This window comes from Oncorhynchus clarkii, chromosome 9 (genome assembly GCF_045791955.1).
Source record: "Oncorhynchus clarkii lewisi isolate Uvic-CL-2024 chromosome 9, UVic_Ocla_1.0, whole genome shotgun sequence".
Lineage (NCBI taxonomy): Eukaryota > Metazoa > Chordata > Actinopteri > Salmoniformes > Salmonidae > Oncorhynchus > Oncorhynchus clarkii.
This window is the reverse complement of record NC_092155.1, coordinates 72,453,948-72,475,247: the sequence shown is the minus strand read 5'-3', so window position 1 is coordinate 72,475,247 and position 21,300 is coordinate 72,453,948. Positions and strand designations below refer to the sequence as shown.

At 42.5% G+C, this 21,300-nt stretch overlaps 1 protein-coding gene across 1 annotated transcript; it reads right to left on the bottom strand.

Moving 5' to 3' along the window:
- Positions 1 to 1,810: 1,810 nt before the first annotated feature.
- On the bottom strand, positions 1,811 to 20,761 carry LOC139416918 (transmembrane 9 superfamily member 4-like). Its single transcript, XM_071166094.1, has 17 exons — positions 20,706 to 20,761; positions 18,903 to 19,016; positions 18,459 to 18,558; positions 18,108 to 18,264; positions 17,805 to 17,940; positions 15,738 to 15,861; positions 15,329 to 15,447; positions 14,816 to 14,998; positions 14,453 to 14,585; positions 14,181 to 14,262; positions 13,810 to 13,885; positions 13,613 to 13,696; positions 10,226 to 10,401; positions 6,827 to 6,890; positions 5,353 to 5,472; positions 5,073 to 5,162; positions 1,811 to 4,940 (listed from the first exon to the last, which is right to left on the bottom strand). The coding sequence occupies exons 1-17, from the start codon at positions 20,739 to 20,741 to the stop codon at positions 4,791 to 4,793; spliced, it is 1,944 nt and encodes a 647-aa protein (XP_071022195.1). The 5' UTR covers positions 20,742 to 20,761; the 3' UTR covers positions 1,811 to 4,790.
- Between the last annotated feature and the right edge of the window lie 539 nt (positions 20,762 to 21,300).

Sequence of the window (21,300 nt, the reverse complement as noted above, 5' to 3'; positions counted from 1 at the left end):
AACAAGTGGGACACAATCATGAAGTGGAACGACATTTATTGGATATTTCAAACTTTTTTAACAAATCAAAAACTGAAAAATTGGGCGTGCAAAATTATTCAGCCCCCTTAAGTTAATACTTTGTAGCGCCACCTTTTGCTGCGATTACAGCTGTAAGTCGCTTGGGGTATGTCTCTATCAGTTTTGCACATCGAGAGACTGAAATTCTTTCCCATTCCTCCTTGCAAAACAGCTCGAGCTCAGTGAGGTTGGATGGAGAGCATTTGTGAACAGCAGTTTTCAGTTCTTTCCACAGATTCTCGATTGGATTCAGGTCTGGACTTTGACTTGGCCATTCTAACACCTGGATATGTTTATTTTTGAACCATTCCATTGTAGATTTTGCTTTATGTTTTGGATCATTGTCTTGTTGGAAGACAAATCTCCGTCCCAGTCTCAGGTCTTTTGCAGACTCCATCAGGTTTTCTTCCAGAATGGTCCTGTATTTGGCTCCATCCATCTTCCCATCAATTTTAATCATCTTCCCTGTCCCTGCTGAAGAAAAGCAGGCCCAAACCATGATGCTGCCACCACCATGTTTGACAGTGGGGATGGTGTGTTCAGCTGTGTTGCTTTTACGCCAAACATAACGTTTTGCATTGTTGCCAAAAAGTTCAATTTTGGTTTCATCTGACCAGAGCACCTTCTTCCACATGTTTGGTGTGTCTCCCAGGTGGCTTGTGGCAAACTTTAAACAACACTTTTTATGGATATCTTTAAGAAATGGCTTTCTTCTTGCCACTCTTCCATAAAGGCCAGATTTGTGCAATATACGACTGATTGTTGTCCTATGGACAGAGTCTCCCACCTCAACTGTAGATCTCTGCAGTTCATCCAGAGTGATCATGGGCCTCTTGGCTGCATCTCTGATCAGTCTTCTCCTTGTATGAGCTGAAAGTTTAGAGGGACGGCCAGATCTTGGTAGATTTGCAGTGGTCTGATACTCCTTCCATTTCAATATTATCGCTTGCACAGTGCTCCTTGGGATGTTTAAAGCTTGGGAAATCTTTTTGTATCCAAATCCAGCTTTAAACTTCTTCACAACAGTATCTCGGACCTGCCTGGTGTGTTTCTTGTTCTTCATGATGCTCTCTGCACTTTTAACGGACCTCTGAGACTATCACAGTGCAGGTGCATTTATACGGAGACTTGATTACACACAGGTGGATTGTATTTATCATCATTAGGCATTTAGGTCAACATTGGATCATTCAGAGATCCTCACTGAACTTCTGGAGAGAGTTTGCTGCACTGAAAGTAAAGGGGCTGAATAATTTTGCACACCCAATTTTTCAGTTTTTGATTTGTTAAAAAAGTTTGAAATATCCAATAAATGTCGTTCCACTTCATGATTGTGTCCCACTTGTTGTTGATTCTTCACAAAAAAATACAGTTTTATATCTTTATGTTTGAGGCCTGAAATGTGGCAAAAGGTCGCAAAGTTCAAGGGGGCCGAATACTTTCGCAAGGCACTGTATCTGTCACCAACAGAAGCATATCTATATTCCCATTCATGTGAAGTCAATAGATTAGTGCCTAATGAATGTAATTTAAAAGACTGAAATCCTTATATGAACTGTAAATCAGTCAACATTGTTGCGTTTTATTAATTATTTATATATAAAAAAAAATTAAAAATTGACAGAGCGAACAGGACGACGGAACTTCAGAAAGCATTACTTTGGCTTTTCTATATGAGAATTACACACAATCCCTGCCGAGCAAACATTTGTCATAAATGAATAGCCTGCTTTAAAGAGACGCATTCAAATTCCAACATCACATCAGTTTATTAGTTTCATAAATTATATCACTGGGCATTCTGTAAAGAAAAGGGGACAAGAAACAGGTTCTTAAAAGTCATGCTTTTGGCTAAAACAACGACATGATATTTATATAGTCAAGAGTCCCCACTACAGCAAACCTCAGCAATACAACGTGTTGTATTCACACAGTCAACACTCATTCACACGCATACATACATACATACAACGGCAACTGTCAGTCAAATGTACATCTGCAGGAAATCTCTCCAGAAATCTGTTTGTTGGGCCCAGGTGAGGAAGTCTGTCCGTCTCTGAATCAGAGAGCAGTGAGAGCTGGCAGCTCAGGAACACTTTTGACACTAAAGCCCGGTTCACACTGGCAGTTTGAAGTGACTCAAATACAATTTATTTGCATATCCAATTAAAATCTTTTTCCTGCAGTCTAAACAGCCAAAAAGTACATGGGATCTGATATTTCAAGCCATCTTCACAGCCATGGCGTTTTCATGTGCCCTCAATTGGTTTTTAAGACTGTTATTTGGCATTTCTTGATGCTTGCTAGCTACTCTGTTGACAGTTTGACAAGAACATGTGATAACTAACTAGGTTGTTTACAAAACAAATTAGTGAATATTCTAAAAAGCTAAACAGCTACCTAGCTAGCTAGTTAACTTCTGTGGATAACCAAAAAGGATTAGTTTTGAAAGTTGGATCATCTTTGTCCTTTGGAGGCTTTAAAAGTGTTTATACACTATGATTTTGAACGTTCAAAGCAACTGGGAAACTTCCATGACGACACATTGTTGTCATCACCTTAGGTTGTTACATAACTTCTGAGTGATGGGAAGCAGGAGCACCACCACCAATCAGACGACACCAAAGCCCCCTGTCGTTACTATGACAACTAGCGTAGCCGTGTCAGCAAATGACTGCTGTCTGAACACACACCTAATTTGGTCATTTGTAACTTGCTGTTCAGACAACAAAACAGCAAGTTGCTGTTGAAAAAAAACAAAAAAACTGATTTGAGCATTAAGGCCTGCAGTGTGAACAAGGCTTTACAGAGGGAAGAAAAAGACCGATGCAATACTGACTGTGGAGGTGAATGTGTGAGAGGGCAGAGAATGCAAGAGACTAAGTGAGAGTGTAGAAGTATGATTCATTCAGTGATACACTACATGGTGAATGGAGTAATTCCCCCTCTGCACCTGTTCATCCCTCTCTCGTCCAGTGCAGCTCTATCCCAACACCATCTGCTGGGCAAGACCTCCACCAGACTGTCCTATGGTTGGTTGCGATGCTCTTCATCAAGGAAAAACTAGCAGGATAATAACGTTGACCTAAAAGGTTGCATTCCTGAAAGCTCAGCTCTCAAACAGAAATTAAACCTATTCCTGGACTCAAAATGACCTTTCAATGGGAATTATGTTTAATCCAGGACCGGGCTTAATCTGGGTCTGAGGAACTGGCCCATAGAATAAAGTAAATGGTAGTATAAATATGCCCATGATAGAAAAGGTCTGGAATATTCTGAATCTCATTCACCCCACTTTCATTCAGTTGTGTAGGTCCCGTGTTATAGTTTACAGGATCTTCTGCATTTCAGACTCCACAATCAAGAGGAACTCCATCTACAAGACGACGAGAACCACTGGTGGGGAATTCTAGCTGGGTAACAGAGAGTAAACCCAGTGAAGGATCTGCCCATTAATACAATAGGTTGACATGTAGTACCTTCTCGAACCTACCGACAATCTAAACCACATTGTCGATCTTACACAGCAGCGACTTGGCTCGTGGTTTATGGGGAATAACTGTACTCCACTTAGACGCTCAATGACAGAATCATGTTTAAGGTAATCCGAGAAGACATTGATGCTCAGGGACAACCGACATCGATAGTTAGAATAGCAGTGTCTCACTGACAACTCAAAACATGTAACATGACCTTTATGAAACCAAAGAACAGTCCTACTTACAGAAAAATGCATAGTTCAGTGGGACCATGGAGCTGATTACCTCACCTAGTAACGCAATGTGTCCAACCATTTTAGGTTAAAGACCAGAAATTATATAGGTGATTTGAAGGAATACTACTTTTCATCAAAATTTACTTTCGTTCCATAACATTTCATATTTCAACAGTCTTAAGCCAAAGTGGCTTCCCTGCAAGTAGCATTTAAAAGAGAAAATTAAATGTATGCTTCTCCACATTGAAATCCGGTCGCTTTAAAAAGATACATTTTAGACAATCTGTTACCTTAATGTGAGAGACAATCGTTTTCAGCGAGTCAAATTTCGAATGATTTTAGATTTTAGAAAATGGTCATATTGAAGTAAAAAAACAAAAAACTGAATATTTTAATATCCAAGCCTGTTCCAACGTTAGACGTCCATTTCCCAGCATATTTTCAGACAAAAATAATACTTATTAGCGACGTTACAAGTGTGACCTCTCAATGACCTCTGATCATAAACATATCTGGAATAAAGATAAATAAACTAACTTTACAGAGAGATAGAGAGAGAGTGAGTGTGAAAGAAGTTACGACTAAAATATCTTACTGATTTTAAAACAAAGTTAAATTCTGAACCAAATGCGCTGGAGTCGTCCTGTGGAACCCAGGCTTGCTCCAAAAGCAGACTGTACGTTTTACAGAGACCGTTTCATTTGACATGCTTTGGCCCATGTTGTGTGTACAAGGTGAAACACAGTAGAAAACATTGACTGTCCAATAGGAAATCTCTGTGTCTCTGGACATCCAATAACAGGGAGGAAGATCGTTGGGTTTGCAGGCTTCACGCCGCACCATCTTACTGTCGTCTCTCCATGCCTATTTGGGGGGGGGGGTCTCTGTTCCACAAACACCACCTCACACGTCCATGTGTCCACACACACAAGCCAGTGATTGCTGGACATAAAGAATAAAAATGTAAAAAATGAAAAATAATGTGACAAAAAAAAAAAAAACAGCAGAAACAAACTCAGTCGATTTTGACGGCAGCGTAGATCTTCCGTATGAACATGTACGCTGCGTAAAAACCGATGGTCCCTGTAAGGAGCCAGAAGGACAGGACCATGAGAGCCGTGTAGCCAAAGTACAACAGCGAAGGAATAAACTCCACGATGTCCAGCTGGAAGAGAGAAACACAACGTCAACTTGTTGTTAGACAGCTACCAGCCAATCTAAACAGCTACCAGCCAATCTAAACCTGCTTAAAACAACCTCATTCAAAAGTTCATCTCAAAACCTCTTCGATAGTTACCTTGTTGACAAAGTAGAAAACAGAGTAAACAAGGACGTAGAAGGCTGAGCCCCCTGATACCAGGAAGGTCCTCCACCACCACCGGTAGTCCTGCAGGAGACAGACCACACAGTTGGGCATGTATGTGACGTCACAACTCACCAATCATACCTCCCGTCTCTATCAAGTTCTACTGTGGTTGAGAACTGAATATCTCTGAACTTCTGTTCACACTCAATGCTTTCACTATGCAATGCCCCATACACACACACAGCAGCCACACAGCAGGGAACCGCCTCACCTCTGCACAGAGCTGGAAGTAGACCATGACGATACTAATCTGGGAGCAGGACACCACCAGGATGATGAACACCAGGAAGAGGAAACCAAACAGGTAGTAGAACTGGTTCTCCCAGATGGCCTGCAGAGGGAGGATTTACAGTCAGACAACACCTATTAGACCAGTGCCACGTACGGCAGAGACACGGGCTAGACTCCGAACACGCACGGCAGAGACACGGGCTAGACGCCGAACACGCACGGCAGAGACACGGGCTAGACTCCGAACACGCACGGCAGAGACACGGGCTAGACGCCGAACACGCACGGCAGAGACACGGGCTAGACGCCGAACACGCACGGCAGAGACACGGGCTAGACGCCGAACACGCACGGCAGAGACATGGGCTTAGACTCCGAACACGCACGGCAGAGACATGGGCTAGACTCCGAACAGATTTTTTTAAATGTAATTTCTGCGACCAATACTGGGCTGTTTTAGACATTCAGAAGGGTGAAGAATAAAAATCCCTGCTGAGGACAAATAGAGAAACAACTGTACAAATGATCACTAACCCAAAACAGGTCTAAAATAGACCAAAATTCTAAATGTTACAACTTCCCCTGGTGTCCTTACTAATAGTGAGCGCACAACTTCTTCCCTACCAGAGAATTAAGGAAGTTCTGACGAGTGCGACAAAGTTGAGGATATTTTTCAATGAAAGGACAGGGAAGTAGGAAGCCCAGGTTCCGATTAAGCAATAAGGCACGAGGAGGTGTGGTATATGGCCAATATACCACGGCTAAGGGCTGGTCTTAGCCACGACGCAAAGCATCCGACACCGAGAAAACACGAGACAATATGTGGTCTCAAAACAGAGACCAGTAATACAACAGAAACTGCAGCAGCTGGCTGTCACTGCTTTTGGTTTGGTGTTTACAGAACAGATGTGGCTTTTCCAATAATATCAGCTAGTCGAAATGCCCAAAAAGTTGAAATAATATTTTTTTTTTCTCTACTCTCTTGACCAATCAGAGAAGCAAAATGCCACCACAGCAGATAGTGGGTAATGTGTCAAGGCCATGCGACATCTGAAGTAGCTCAATGTGCCGTACATAACAACTGCTTTCTTAAGTTTGTTGTTGTATTAAATGATTTAGAATGTCATGGTATATCCTCACGTGTAACAATGTAACATGGACCATTCAAAATTTATACAAACGCTTTTTCCATTGTTAAAATAAGCCTACATTTTTTATTTTTTTAATCGGAACAAAAGGAATCCTCACAGGTGTTAAGTCCGTTGGGATATCCGATTAACTGTACCCATCCCCTAGTGGTGTCTCCCTGTTTGATGGACTTCACCTACGACAGTTCCTCCGGTTCCCCTCTACACTCCTATTTCAACAGGCTAGAATAGAACAGGCTAGAATAGAACAGGCTAGAATAGAACAGGCTAGAATAGAACAGGCTAGAGGAAAGGACTTCTACTCACACTGAAGATGAAGAAGAGCTCAATGAACATGGCACCAAACGGTAGAATCCCAGCCATCAGGATGCTTTAAAAGAAGAGAAAATGTTCTGACACTGCATTAGGATTAACAGTGATTTAATGACAAGTTGTGTGACTGGATATGAGGAAAGGTTTTGTTCCCCAGCAGGTATTCCCAAACTGGGGTATGCCAAATAAAAATGTGATTCACATTAAAATACAAATATTTTTCTTCACATTTTCAAACAGTCCATTTATATTTTCCAACAGGGCTTTACATTTGGGTGAGATTTTAGCCTCGTTTCACTGCCAAAAATAAAATGAAACCATCTAGTGTTCAGTGAAATAACAACATCAAATACAGGTAGCCTAATCAAATAATTAACATCCAATCACATTAACCTTCTCTCTCACAGGAAACCTTCACTCTGTCACAGACATTTAGAAACATGACAATTTGAAAAATAAGTCACAGAGTTTGAGAGAATAAAGATGACTTTCGAGTAGTAAGACATGTATAAAAGCAACAGATACCATTAATAAGAAGGGGATAGAAGCGTCTTATATGGTGACCTACTGAATGACTAGAACAGGCAAGCACCATACTATTGAGGAGGACTTAATTCTTCCTGCTGCAGCAGATATGGCTGGGACAATGCTGGGGGAAAAGGCCCCAAAAAACTATACAGACAATGTCTTCATCAAACAACACTGTTTCACGACGCATCAGTGACATGGCAGGACATGTTTTGAAACAATTACTGCTTCGCATACAAGCCAGTGAACTCTATGCGTTACAGCTGGATGAGTCAACAGACGTGGTGGGCCTGGCACAGCTCCTGGTATATGTCCGTTACGTTTATGGGGGTGGTCAATTAAGGAAGACATCCTCTTCTGCAAACCACTGGAAACCTGGACAACAGGATAGGACATTTTTAAAGTACTGGACAGCTTTGTGATAAATGGACTTTGGTCAAGATGTGTTGGTATCTGTACTGATGGGGCAAAAGTCATGACAAGGAGACATAGTGGAGTGGTAACACGCGTGCCAGCAGTTGCTCCCGACGCCACTTGGGTACACCGCAGCGTCTACCGAGAGGCTCTTACTGCCAAGGGAATGCCTGACAGCTTGAAAGGCATTTTGGTCAACTTTCTTAAAGCAAGGCCCCTGAACTCTTGTGTATTGTCTGCACTATGCAATGATAGAAACAAGCTTAAAGTTTTCTTTACTGACCATCATTTTCACTTGTCTGACCGCTTGCATGATGACGAGTTTCTCACAAGACTGGCCTATCTGGGTGATGTTTTTTCTCGGCTGAATGATCTGAATCTAGGATTACAGGGACTCTCTGCAACTATATTCAATGTGCAGGACAAAATTTGTGGCGATGATTTAGATGTTGGAGCTCTTCTCTGTCTGCATTAACAAGGACAACACACAGGTCTTTCCACCATTGTATGATTTTTTTGTGTGCAAATGGACTCAAGCTTACGGACAATGTCAAATGTGATATAACGAAGCACCTGAGTGAGTTGGGTGAGCAATTACACATCTAATCTGGGTGATGTTTTTTCCTCTCCTGAATGATCTGAATCTAGGATTACAGGGATTCTCCGCAACTAAACTCAGCCAAAAAAAAGAAACGTCCTCATTGTCAACTGCATTTATTGTCAGCAAACTTAACATGTGTAAATATTTTTATCAACATAAGATTTAACAACTGAGACAAACTGAACAAGTTCCACAGACATGTGACTAACAGACATGGAATAATGTGTCCCTGAACAAAGGGGGGGGGGGGGGGTGTCGAGTCAAAATCAAAAGTCCGTATCTGATGTGGCCACCAGCTACATTAAGTACTGCAGTGCATCTCCTCCTCATGGACTGCACCAGATTTGCCAGTTCTTGCTGTGAGATGTTACCCCACTCTTCCACCAAGGACATTCAGGTGGGGGGGGGGGCCTAGATCAGAGCTCGTCGCTGGCCATGGCAGAACACTGACATTCCTGTCTTGAAGGAAATCACGCGCAGAACGAGCAGTATGGCTGGTGGCATTGTCATGCTGCATGAGCCTGCAAGAAGGGTACCACATGAGGGAGAAGGACGTCTTCCCTGTAACGCACAGCGTTGAGATTGCTTGCAATGACAACAAGCTCAGTCCGATGATGATGTGACACACCGTCCCAAACTATGACAGACCCTCCACCTCCAAATCAATCCCGCTCCAGAGTACAGGCCTTGGTGTAACACTCATTCCTTCGACAATAAACGCGAATCTGACCATCATCCCTGGTGAGACAAAACCGCGACTCGTCAGTGAAGAGCACTTTTTGCCAGTCCTGTCTGGTCCAGCGATGGTGGGTTTGTTCCCACAGGCGATGTTGTTGTCGGTGATGTCTGGTGAGGACTTTTACAACAGGCCTACAAGCCCTCAGTCCAGCCTCTCTCAGCCTATTGAGGACAGTCTGAGCACTGATGGAGGGACTGTGCGTTCCTGGTGTAACTCTGGCAGTTGTTGTTGCCATCCTGTATCTGTCCCGCAGGTGTGATGTTCGGATGTACCGATCCTGTGCAGGTGTTGTTACACGTGGTCTGCCACTGCGAGGACGATCAGCTGTCTGTCCTGTCTCCCTGTAGCGCTGTCTAGGCGTCTCACAGTACGGACATTGCAATTTATTGCCCTGGCTACATCTTCAGTCCTCATACCTTCTTGCAGCATGCCTAAGGCACGTTCACACAGATCCACTTACCAAAATCTGAACAAGATAGCCTCATGTTATTTAATCAGAAGCCACTGCCAGATTTCTGGATTGGGCTGCGCTCAGTATCCTGCCTTGGCAGTTGCAACCACGTACCTATGTGGGAGTGGATTCTCGGCCCTCACTAGCATGAAAACTAAATACAGGAACAGACTGTGTGGAAAATGATTTAAGACTGAGACTCTCCAATACAACCCAACATTGCAGAGTTACAGTATGTGCATCCCTTTCAAGCACACCGTTCTCATTAACCTGTGGTGAGTTATTCACAATTTTCAATGAACAAATGGTTTTATATGTAAGATGGTTAAATAAAGAGCAAAATTATTGATTATTATTATTTGTGCCCTGGTCCTATAAGAGCTCTTTGTCACTTCCCACGAGCCGGGTTGTGACAAAAACTCACACTCATTCTTATGTTTAATAAATGTATTGTATAGTGTGTGTGTGGCAGGCTTACAATGACGGCAAAAAACAACATTTGAGAGTGCGCTGACCCTGGTGCTAGAGGGGGTACAGCTGACCCTGGGGCTAGAGGGGGTACGCAGCTGGAGGTTGAATGTTTGGAGTACAGGACTATAAAAAGTTCAGGAACCACTGCTCTAGAACAGAGCAGTAGGCAGGCTTGACAAGTACACTCACCCCACAAACTTGTTCATGTACCAGCGCTGCTCAGGCACCTGGCGAGGGATCTGATTGGTGCGGACGGGGTTATCGTACGGCTGCTTGCGGAAGCCAAAGTAGTAGCCAAAGTAGACCAGCGGCATGGAGATACCGAACCACATGCAGAGTAGAGCCAGCATGGTGGTGAAGGGGACCTGAGGAGGGAGGGGGAGATGGTGTGATTCAATGTCAACACAAGACAACACAGTCATATTTCAACTAAGAGATATAGTCCTTACTATGCTGTGAGGTAGACACCAACACCTGTCCTAGTTATGACAGTGAGTGAATGTGTTGATGCTATAAAGTGGGCCTATATATAGTGAATGTGTTGTTGTTAAACAGTGGGCCTATATATAGTGAATGTGTTGTTGCTATACAGTGGGCCTATATATAGTGCATGTGTTGTTATACAGTGGGCCTGTATATAGTGAATGTTTTGTTGTTATACAGTGGGCCTGTATATAGTGAATATGTTGTTAAACAGTGGGCCTGTATATAGTGAATGTGTTGTTAAACAGTGGGCCTGTATATAGTGAATGTGTTGCTAAACAGTGGGCCTGTATATAGTGAATGTGTTGTTGCTAAACAGTGGGCCTGTATATAGTGAATGTGTTGATGTTAAACAGTGGGCCTATATATAGTGAATGTGTTGATATACAGTGGGCCTATATATAGTGAATGTGTTGATATACAGTGGGCCTATATATAGTGAATGTGTTGATGTTAAACAGTGGGCCTGTATATAGTGAATGTGTTGATATACAGTGGGCCTATATATAGTGAATGTGTTGCTAAACAGTGGGCCTGTATATAGTGAATGTGTTGCTAAACAGTGGGCCTATATATAGTGAATGTGTTGATATACAGTGGGCCTATATATAGTGAATGTGTTGATATACAGTGGGCCTGTATATAGTGAATGTGTTGCTAAACAGTGGGCCTGTATATAGTGAATGTGTTGTTGTTAAACAGTGGGCCTATATATAGTGAATGTGTTGTTGTTAAACAGTAGGCCTGTATAGTGAATGTGTTGTTAAACAGTAGGCCTGTATATAGTGAATATGTTGTTAAACAGTGGGCCTGTATATAGTGAATGTGTTGTTAAACAGTGGGCCTGTATATAGTGAATGTGTTGTTGCTAAACAGTGGGCCTGTATATAGTGAATGTGTTGATATACAGTGGGCCTATATATAGTGAATGTGTTGATATACAGTGGGCCTATATATAGTGAATATGTTGATGTTAAACAGTGGGCCTGTATATAGTGAATGTGTTGATATACAGTGGGCCTGTATATAGTGAATGTGTTGCTGTTAAACAGTGGGCCTATATATAGTGAATGTGTTGATATACAGTGGGCCTATATATAGTGAATGTGTTGCTAAACAGTGGGCCTGTATATAGTGAATGTGTTGTTGTTAAACAGTGGGCCTATATATAGTGAATGTGTTGTTGTTAAACAGTAGGCCTGTATATAGTGAATGTGTTGCTAAACAGTAGGCCTGTATATAGTGAATGTGTTGCTGTTAAACAGTGGGCCTGTATATAGTGAATGTGTTGCTGTTAAACAGTGGGCCTGTATATAGTGAATGTGTTGCTGTTAAACAGTGGGCCTGTATATAGTGAATGTGTTGATATACAGTGGGCCTATATATAGTGAATGTGTTGATGCTATACAGTGGGCCTGTATATAGTGAATGTGTTGCTAAACAGTGGGCCTGTATATAGTGAATGTGTTGCTGTTAAACAGTGGGCCTGTATATAGTGAATGTGTTGCTGTTAAACAGTGGGCCTGTATATAGTGAATGTGTTGATATACAGTGGGCCTATATAAAGTGAATGTGTTGCTGTTAAACAGTGGGCCTATATATAGTGAATGTGTTGATATACAGTGGGCCTATATATAGTGAATGTGTTGATATACAGTGGGCCTATATATAGTGAATGTGTTGCTAAACAGTGGGCCTGTATATAGTGAATGTGTTGCTAAACAGTGGGCCTATATATAGTGAATGTGTTGATATACAGTGGGCCTGTATATAGTGAATGTGTTGTTGTTAAACAGTGGGCCTATATATAGTGAATGTGATGCTAAACAGTGGGCCTGTATATAGTGAATGTGTTGTTAAACAGTGGGCCTGTATATAGTGAATGTGTTGTTAAACAGTGGGCCTGTATATAGTGAATGTGTTGCTAAACAGTGGGCCTGTATATAGTGAATATGTTGCTAAACAGTGGGCCTGTATATAGTGAATGTGTTGTTAAACAGTGGGCCTGTATATAGTGAATGTGTTGCTAAACAGTGGGCCTGTATATAGTGAATGTGTTGATATACAGTGGGCCTGTATATAGTGAATGTGTTGCTAAACAGTGGGCCTGTATATAGTGAATGTGTTGATATACAGTGGGCCTGTATATAGTGAATGTGTTGTTAAACAGTGGGCCTGTATATAGTGAATGTGTTGTTAAACAGTGGGCCTGTATATAGTGAATGTGTTGCTAAACAGTAGGCCTGTATATAGTGAATGTGTTGTTGCTAAACAGTGGGCCTGTATATAGTGAATGTGTTGATATACAGTGGGCCTGTATATAGTGAATGTGTTGATATACAGTGGGCCTGTATATAGTGAATGTGTTGCTAAACAGTGGGCCTGTATATAGTGAATGTGTTGTTAAACAGTGGGCCTGTATATAGTGAATGTGTTGCTAAACAGTAGGCCTGTATATAGAGAATGTGTTGTTGCTAAACAGTGGGCCTGTATATAGTGAATGTGTTGATATACAGTGGGCCTGTATATAGTGAATGTGTTGTTAAACAGTGGGCCTGTATATAGTGAATGTGTTGCTAAACAGTGGGCCTGTATATAGTGAATGTGTTGCTAAACAGTGGGCCTGTATATAGTGAATGTGTTGTTAAACAGTGGGCCTGTATATAGTGAATGTGTTGTTAAACAGTGGGCCTGTATATAGTGAATGTGTTGTTAAACAGTGGGCCTGTATATAGTGAATGTGTTGCTAAACAGTGGGCCTGTATATAGTGAATGTGTTGCTAAACAGTGGGCCTGTATATAGTGAATGTGTTGATATACAGTGGGCCTATATATAGTGAATGTGTTGATATACAGTGGGCCTGTATATAGTGAATGTGTTGATATACAGTGGGCCTGTATATAGTGAATGTGTTGTTAAACAGTGGGCCTGTATATAGTGAATGTGTTGATATACAGTGGGCCTGTATATAGTGAATGTGTTGTTAAACAGTGGGCCTGTATATAGTGAATGTGTTGATATACAGTGGGCCTGTATATAGTGAATATGTTGCTAAACAGTGGGCCTGTAATGGAGGAGACTAGCTAGCTCACAGCTCCAGACGAGTGCTCTCCCCAGATGAAACAGTTGAGAACGAAGCAGATGCAGAAGACCACGGCCGGGTACAGAGTGGCCGTCTGCAGGCAGAGCGGAGGAGAAACAGTCCCACGTGAACAGTAGGCAACAGGGACACTAAGTTGCCTTAAACATAGAGCATTAGCCATTGATAGCATCCATTGGTAGTACTCACACAGAACGCTCCCTTCTTCCACCGATGGCCTTTCAGCGTGCGGTAGAGTCTGCCAGCAAAGTATCCACCGAACACACTAGGAAGAGAGAACAGTCGTACGGATGGCTATCCCACAGCGTATAGACAGCAGACAGACCACAGCCAGAGGCCCCAGTCCCAAATGGACCCCTAAGCTCTATGCTACACCCAATTTCTGTGTGGATATCTGAGAGGATTTGATAGGTGGAAGCAACATATAAAATCGCTCGCTCCACCACACCCTCTGACAAGCTAGTTGGAAGTCCCCCCCCCCCCATACTGCTTATACTTATCAAAATGTCCACAAGTGGGATTGGGCGAGAGAAATAAGGAGGGCAACTCTTGTGTCTTACCCCATGAACATAAACAGGAAGCAGGAAGTGGTCATCAGGGCCCCTCTACTGGAAGGCGACAGCATCCCCAACATGGCCACGACTACAGGACAAATAACACAGCAGCTTCAGCCCCATGTCACAGAGACAAACACGACCAAGCTTTCATCTCCAGTTGTGATGGACGACCAATATATCCAGACATTACAATGCACGTCCTTGATGGAAATGCCAGTTGGTAGATAGAGTACTATTGAAGAGGTTTTAGGGGTCCCGTTTTACAGCCCACTTACAGATAACGATGAGGATCATGCAGAAGAGCTGTATGCCCGAGCCCAGCAGAGAGCTGAGGATCATGGGATACTGTGGAGGTCTGAACACGTCTCCATGGACATTCTTCCAGCCCGACTCCTCCATGGTGTCCTCCTAACGAAGACAGACATGGGTATTTTACAGACACTACCCACATTCATTCACACAATGTGAAGAAGCAAATACTTTTCTTGAGAGGATGAACACAACATGTCGCATTTTGAAATCTCCGCAGTCTCACACTTATTTAACTGAGTCTCTCTCTCTCTCTGCAGCTACAGACACAAAGTGATGTCAGAAGCCAAAGCCATGTCATATTTAGCAGAGTGAGTGGGGTCTCTTACTATGTCATCCTCTCTGTTGTAGTTGGCGATGTCCTTCCTCAGGGTCCTGATGATGATCATACTGAGGATCCCAGAGAGGAAGAAGACCACCACCACTGAGTTGACGATGGAGAACCAGTGGATCTGCACGTCACTCATGGTCAGGTAGGTGTCCCAGCGAGATGCCCACTTCACCTGGCTCTCCTACAGGGCAGACAAACGGGCTCCGTTTCTATTTCTTTAGGAAGGGGAGTCCTTAATGAGACCCAAGGGCTCTTTATCTAGAGAATCTTGCATTACAAGACAACCAATTACACAATCAAGGAGCCTAGCGAACAAAGACAAATATATTTAACAAAAACAAATAACCACATTCCTCAGTGAAGAGGTCCATTAACAACAACGTAGCCAGCTAAGTCAAGTGACATTCTATTTGAAGTGCATCACAACGTTTCACGTTTTACAGAGGAAAATCTAAAATCTTTGCCGTTGCTAAAAACCTAAAGATAGAACATAAAGAGAAGGGCCTCTTACCTCCCAGCGGACAGAGTAGGTGAAGAGAACCTCATTGTCCTTGGAGGGGTCAATCTCCTGAGGAGCTGAGTTAGTGGCCTCGGGCAGGGTACACGACCCCTTATCAGCCACCTTTAGGTCTGCAGAGGGATCCGTACAGAGAATTAACAGAGAAGGGGAAGGATAGAAACACACTGTATTTCACAGGAGGTTGGTGGCACCTTAATTGGGGAGGAAGGGTACGTGGTAATAACTGGAGCGGAATAGGTGGAACGGTATCAATATGGTTTCCATGTGTTTGAAGCCATTCGCGCCGTTCCAGACCTTATTATGAGCCGACCTCCACTCCTGTATTTTTTTTATGCTTGAATACACTGTTTATTGGGCTCAAATAACCCGTTCATACCTCAGGAAGGACAGTGTAACTTACCCTCCACCTTGACACTCTGGGGAACCACCTCAAAACGAACAACTCTGTAGTTGTGCTCTTCCCCCTCCTCCAGCTTCTCCTTGTGGTAGTAGATGATGAAGGACAGGTGGTTGTGGAGGTAGAACTATAGCAGAAACACAACATACTGTAGGACAGGTAGAACTACAGTAGAGACACAACATATTGTAGGACAGGTAGAACTACAACAACATAGTGTAGGACAGGTAGAACTATAGTAGAGACAATATACTGTAGGACAGGTAGTTGTGTAGGTAGAACACATACTACATACCTACAGTATGTAGGACAGGTAGGACTATAGTAGAGACACAACATACTGTAGGACAGGTAGGACTATAGTAGAGACACCATACTGTAGGACAGGTAGAACTATAGTAGAGACACAACATACTGTAGGACAGGTAGAACTATAGTAGAGACAACATACTGTAGGACAGGTAGGACTATAGTAGAGACAACATACTGTAGGACAGGTAGAACTATAGTAGAGACACAACATACTGTAGGACAGGTAGAACTATAGTAGAGACACAACATACTGTAGGACAGGTAGAACTATAGTAGAGACACCATACTGTAGGACAGGTAGAACTATAGTAGAGACGCCATACCGCAGGACAGGTAGAACTATAGTAGAGACGCCATACCGTAGGACAGGTAGAACTATAGTAGAGACACAACATACTGTAGGACAGGTAGAACTATAGTAGACACAACATACTGTAGGACAGGTAGAACTATAGTAGAGACACAACATACTGTAGGACAGGTAGAACTATAGTAGAGACAACATACTGTAGGACAGGTAGAACTATAGTAGAGACACAACATACTGTAGGACAGGTAGAACTATAGTAGAGACACCATACTGTAGGACAGGTAGAACTATAGTAGACACAACATACTGTAGGACAGGTAGAACTATAGTAGAGACACAACATACTGTAGGACAGGTAGAACTATAGTAGAGACACCATACTGTAGGACTGGTAGAACTATAGTAGAGACACAACATACTGTAGGACAGGTAGAACTATAGTAGAGACACAACATACTGTAGGACAGGTAGAACTATAGTAGAGACACCATACTGTAGGACAGGTAGAACTATAGTAGAGAGACAACATACTGTAGGACAGGTATAACTATAGTAGAGACACAACATACTGTAGGACAGGTAGAACTATAGTAGAGACAACATACTGTAGGACAGGTAGAACTATAGTAGAGACACAACATACTGTAGGACAGGTAGAACTACAACAACATACTGTAGGACAGGTAGAACTATAGTAGAGACAACATACTGTAGGACAGGTAGAACTATAGTAGAGACACAACATACTGTAGGACAGGTAGAACTATAGTAGAGAGACCATACTGTAGGACAGGTAGAACTATAGTAGAGACACCATACTGTAGGACAGGTAGAACTATAGTAGAGACACCATACTGTAGGACAGGTAGAACTATAGTAGAGACACAACATACTGTAGGACAGGTAGAACTACAACAACATACTGTAGGACAGGTAGAACTATAGTAGAGACACAACATACTGTAGGACAGGTAGAACTATAGTAGAGACAACATACTGTAGGACAGGTAGAACTATAGTAGAGACAACATACTGTAGGACAGATACCAGAGAGAACAGAACACAAAACACCCTAAAGCAGGGTTTCTTAAACTATGTTTTGACTTGGGACCCAAAGTAGGCCCTGGGCATGTGAGAGGATTGAGAGTTATCTATAATCACACACTATTTTTTATTAATTTGGGTCGTTGAAGGACGAGTTTGGTCTCGGGTGGACGGTCAAGTTGTCATTTGGGCATCAAGCTGAAAAAAATGTTAAGATCCCCTGCCCAACAAGATCTGTTCTATAAAGACAAATGGTATATCTAGAAAAAACCCTGCTGTTTCACATCTGAAAAGTGTAGGGGGTCAAATAGAAGGATTCAGCGTTCCACTCCCCTAATCTCATTCAGATGTGTCCATGCTCTCTCTCCACCCTTTAGTTATGCCCTTGTAAAGAGGTTCAGTACCTTGTTGTTGTCAGTGAAGCCCAACCTGTAGCCGTGTTCAAACTGAACATCCTTCACCACCTCCTTGTCCTCAGCCCCTGCCTCTATGTTGGGGTTGAACTCCAGCCGAGTAGCCACTGGGAGGTTGTCTGCAATGCTGTGGGAGTTTATAGACAGGATTAACATGGACCATGCAGCAGCATTTTACACAGTTACCTGATGAATGCGCTGCCTAATTGTATTGATCCAATGGTAGATGATTCACAGGCATGCTGACTGTTTCTTAAAAAAGGTGAGAAAGAGTAATGAGGCAAGGGAACTCACAGGTGAACATAGTACTCCTCCTGAATTCGCTCAGCCACCAGCTTACTCTGCTGCACGTTGAGTTTCAGCTTGGCACAAACCACCTCACACTTCCTGTCCTGGGTCATGAGTACCGAGTACAGGGTGTTGACAATGCGGTCCCCGCGTAACACCTCCCCTGCACACACACAGAATAGCACGTCAATAGTACTCCTTGGTGAGGGCCTTGAGGTGCAACAGATGATAATAAATCACATACAAAGACTAATCATCAGCAAATACACAAGCAAAGAGTAAACCTTCCAAACAGCGACAAGGCGCTTGGAACAACACATCTGCACGAGAGGAGAGCAGAGAGAGATGCTTACTTACCCAGGTTCTCTGCTTTGTAGACCACTTTATCAGGCTGACAGAAGGGCAGGGAGTAGTATTCATAGGGTAGCTGAGTCCGGGAGCTGGTCAGCTTCACGGCCTGGTGGTGGTGGTGGTGGGGGGGGGGGGGGGGTCAATATGCACATTCATTTGAGTGACTGACTGCCTGACCTGCCAACTGCATGCAAATAGGCTACACAACCAATACCTAGTTTTCACCTCAGTGAAAAGCATTTGAGCTAAACAGGCTTTTGTCTCTGTATCAAAATGAGGTTATGATAACATACATCATCATACTTAGAAAACCAAACAACGGCAACTTAGTAAATCCATAAAAAGCCAAGGCAGAAACAAACACAGCCCCCCCAAAAAAAACAGTAGAGTATTATGCTGATTAGACATAAAAAGGCTAGGAGGAGTAGGACACGTTTCTGCTTAGTTTACCTTAATGTCTACAGCACTGTTCTGGTGGAAGTTCATAGGAGCAACTCCAGGCACGTAAAAGGCCTGGACTCCTCCAGGCAACAAGGACAACAACAGAAGGGCCAACCACGTCGCCTGCAACACACAAACGGACTAGTTGCTACATACCCACAATGGAAAATGAGCAATCAATGGAGAGTGGAGACGCCGTTGGGCCATGTAAGGTGAGACACATTTTTCACCCTGAGATGATGGTAATCAGATTCAAATGTAGTAAGTTTATTGGTGCACAGTATCAAGCACAATCCAAGATGTCTCAATCACTTACACAAAACTTTGAGAGTGTACTTGGCATGGACCTACAGTATGGCGCATCTAACCAGTTACAGTGGCTAGACCGCAGGCCTACACAGCCCACTGATGGTATAGAAACACTTTAATATCTCAACATGATCTTGTGGATTATTTAGTGTATGCTTAAGGGTGTTACAATAACACTGCATGACAAATATTAGAACAATACATCATTTTAAAGCTGGGGTGGGAGGTCACCTTAACCAGGGTTCCCAGATCCAGGTTAAACCTAGTACTGGACAACAAAAACATTTACAGATGGGAATTGCAATGAAAGTGCAGGCTATATAAATCCCTTTAACTCAGATTGAGAGAGCTCAAGATTTAGCAGGCAAACATAGGCTTTCTACTAAAACTAAATGTCACACCAGTCAAACTGGATTTTCCTTTCCTGTCTGGAGTGCTTGAAATACTACCGTATCCATGACTCTAATCAGACAGTAAATATTCTGCATTGGTTCTGGGGATGGGTGGGGGACAAGCATGAACATTCTGTGTTAGCAGTGAAACGTTTAAACACTGAAAATATACACATTGATAAAAACAATTACAAACCAAACAACCCTATGTAGCCAAAGTTATCGTATTAATCTCGTTTCAAATGATTAATTTGTTAGGCAGCTACAGGTGTTTGTTAGCTACCTCTCTGTATAAAAATGAGTATGACAATATCCACACTCAACAATAGCACACTTAACTAGCTAACGTTAACTAAATAGCTAGGTGACATTATTAGTAAATTGTTTTGTTGTGAATGTCAACTAAATACGCCACATATAAACTCATCAAGGAGATCGCATTTGGCTACATTTATATAATACACACAATGCGAAAATGCATAGCTAGCCAGCGAACCACGTAACGTCAGCATTCGCCACGTAACGTCAGCTAACTAAACTGGCTCTGGTGCTCGAACTAGCCAACTACCACATGAAAACGACCTGCTTTGCATTCCCAGTTGCTACAAACGTTTAGAAAGCGTATGCGTAGCTAATGTTAGATTATGATTGAGACTAATTCACTAGCCAAGTTACCTAACCTTACATTTCTGTTGGAGGTTGTTGGCTAGACAGATAACAGCCCAGCTACGCAAAAGCCAAGGGCTACGAAGTCAAGTATTACTGTTAACTGTCAACCGTAACGGTAACCGAAATACATTTCCTTTCTGATCAACATACAGTAAGAATTAAGGAACATTATTGTATTGTGGATTTACGCTTGAAAACACATTTGACAAGTTAGCTGGTTAGCGTCGTCAACACTAGCCTACTACTAGCACTTCTGCACCATTGACAAACCAACAATGTAGAAGGACACCACATTTAAATACCGTTAAATCATCACTTTTTACTTCACTTGATAAAGTAAACTCGGATATGAAGAATAACACAACAATATGCTTGTAGTTGAAGGTAGACAGTGAAATCTGACAGATGTTTGAAGAACAAAATTGTATTGCTTCCCACTTACCATCGCCGCGGCCGCCATCTTGAATACACGTGTCATTCGTGACGTGAAAGGAACCAAAATCCGTTCGTCCCGGTCGTCATCCTGAGGAGACTGGCGAATCACTGATGCCAATTTAGCAATTACGTTTGTTAGATTTGGCAACTTTTCAGACTACTTTGGCAACTTATTTTTCCTAACAACAAATTTAGCTACTTTAAAAAAATATATTTTGAACTTTTAGCAACTTTTGAAAAGTGACTCAAACGCTTAAAATGCACGCATTTCCCTCTAAATGACACAAAACCGATTTTTCTCTGTCACACACTCAGTCACAACACACGTGCCTGGCTGCAAAAGTGCATTGTGAGTGACCTTGGCAGCAGGCGCTCAGCTCGTGCACAGTTTCGGCAAATTTCAAATCATTGTTGGCCGACTGCAGCAGTAGTAGTATGCGTTCGACAAGACAAACCCAATGAATATAGTTGGTCACAAATGTTTGATCTTGAACAGAACTTAAAACAAAAATCAACATGTCTCAATCAAAATTGTACAGCCAGAAGTACAGAAGAGTGGGAGTCTACCTGAATTTAAAGGGTGGTTGAAGTCAATAATTGGG

What these genes read in the sequence shown, in the direction of transcription:
- LOC139416918 (XM_071166094.1), bottom strand. Translation starts at nt 20,741, where the DNA reads ATGACACGTGTATTCAAGATGGCGGCCGCGGCGATG. An exon ending in CTACAAAGCAGAGAACCTGG is followed by an intron (nt 18,265 to 18,458) that starts GTAAGTAAGCAT and finishes GTGTGTGTGCAG; the next exon opens with GGGAGGTGTTACGCGGGGAC. An exon ending in TTTTCTACTTTGTCAACAAG is followed by an intron (nt 4,941 to 5,072) that starts GTAACTATCGAA and finishes TCTCTCTTCCAG; the next exon opens with CTGGACATCGTGGAGTTTAT.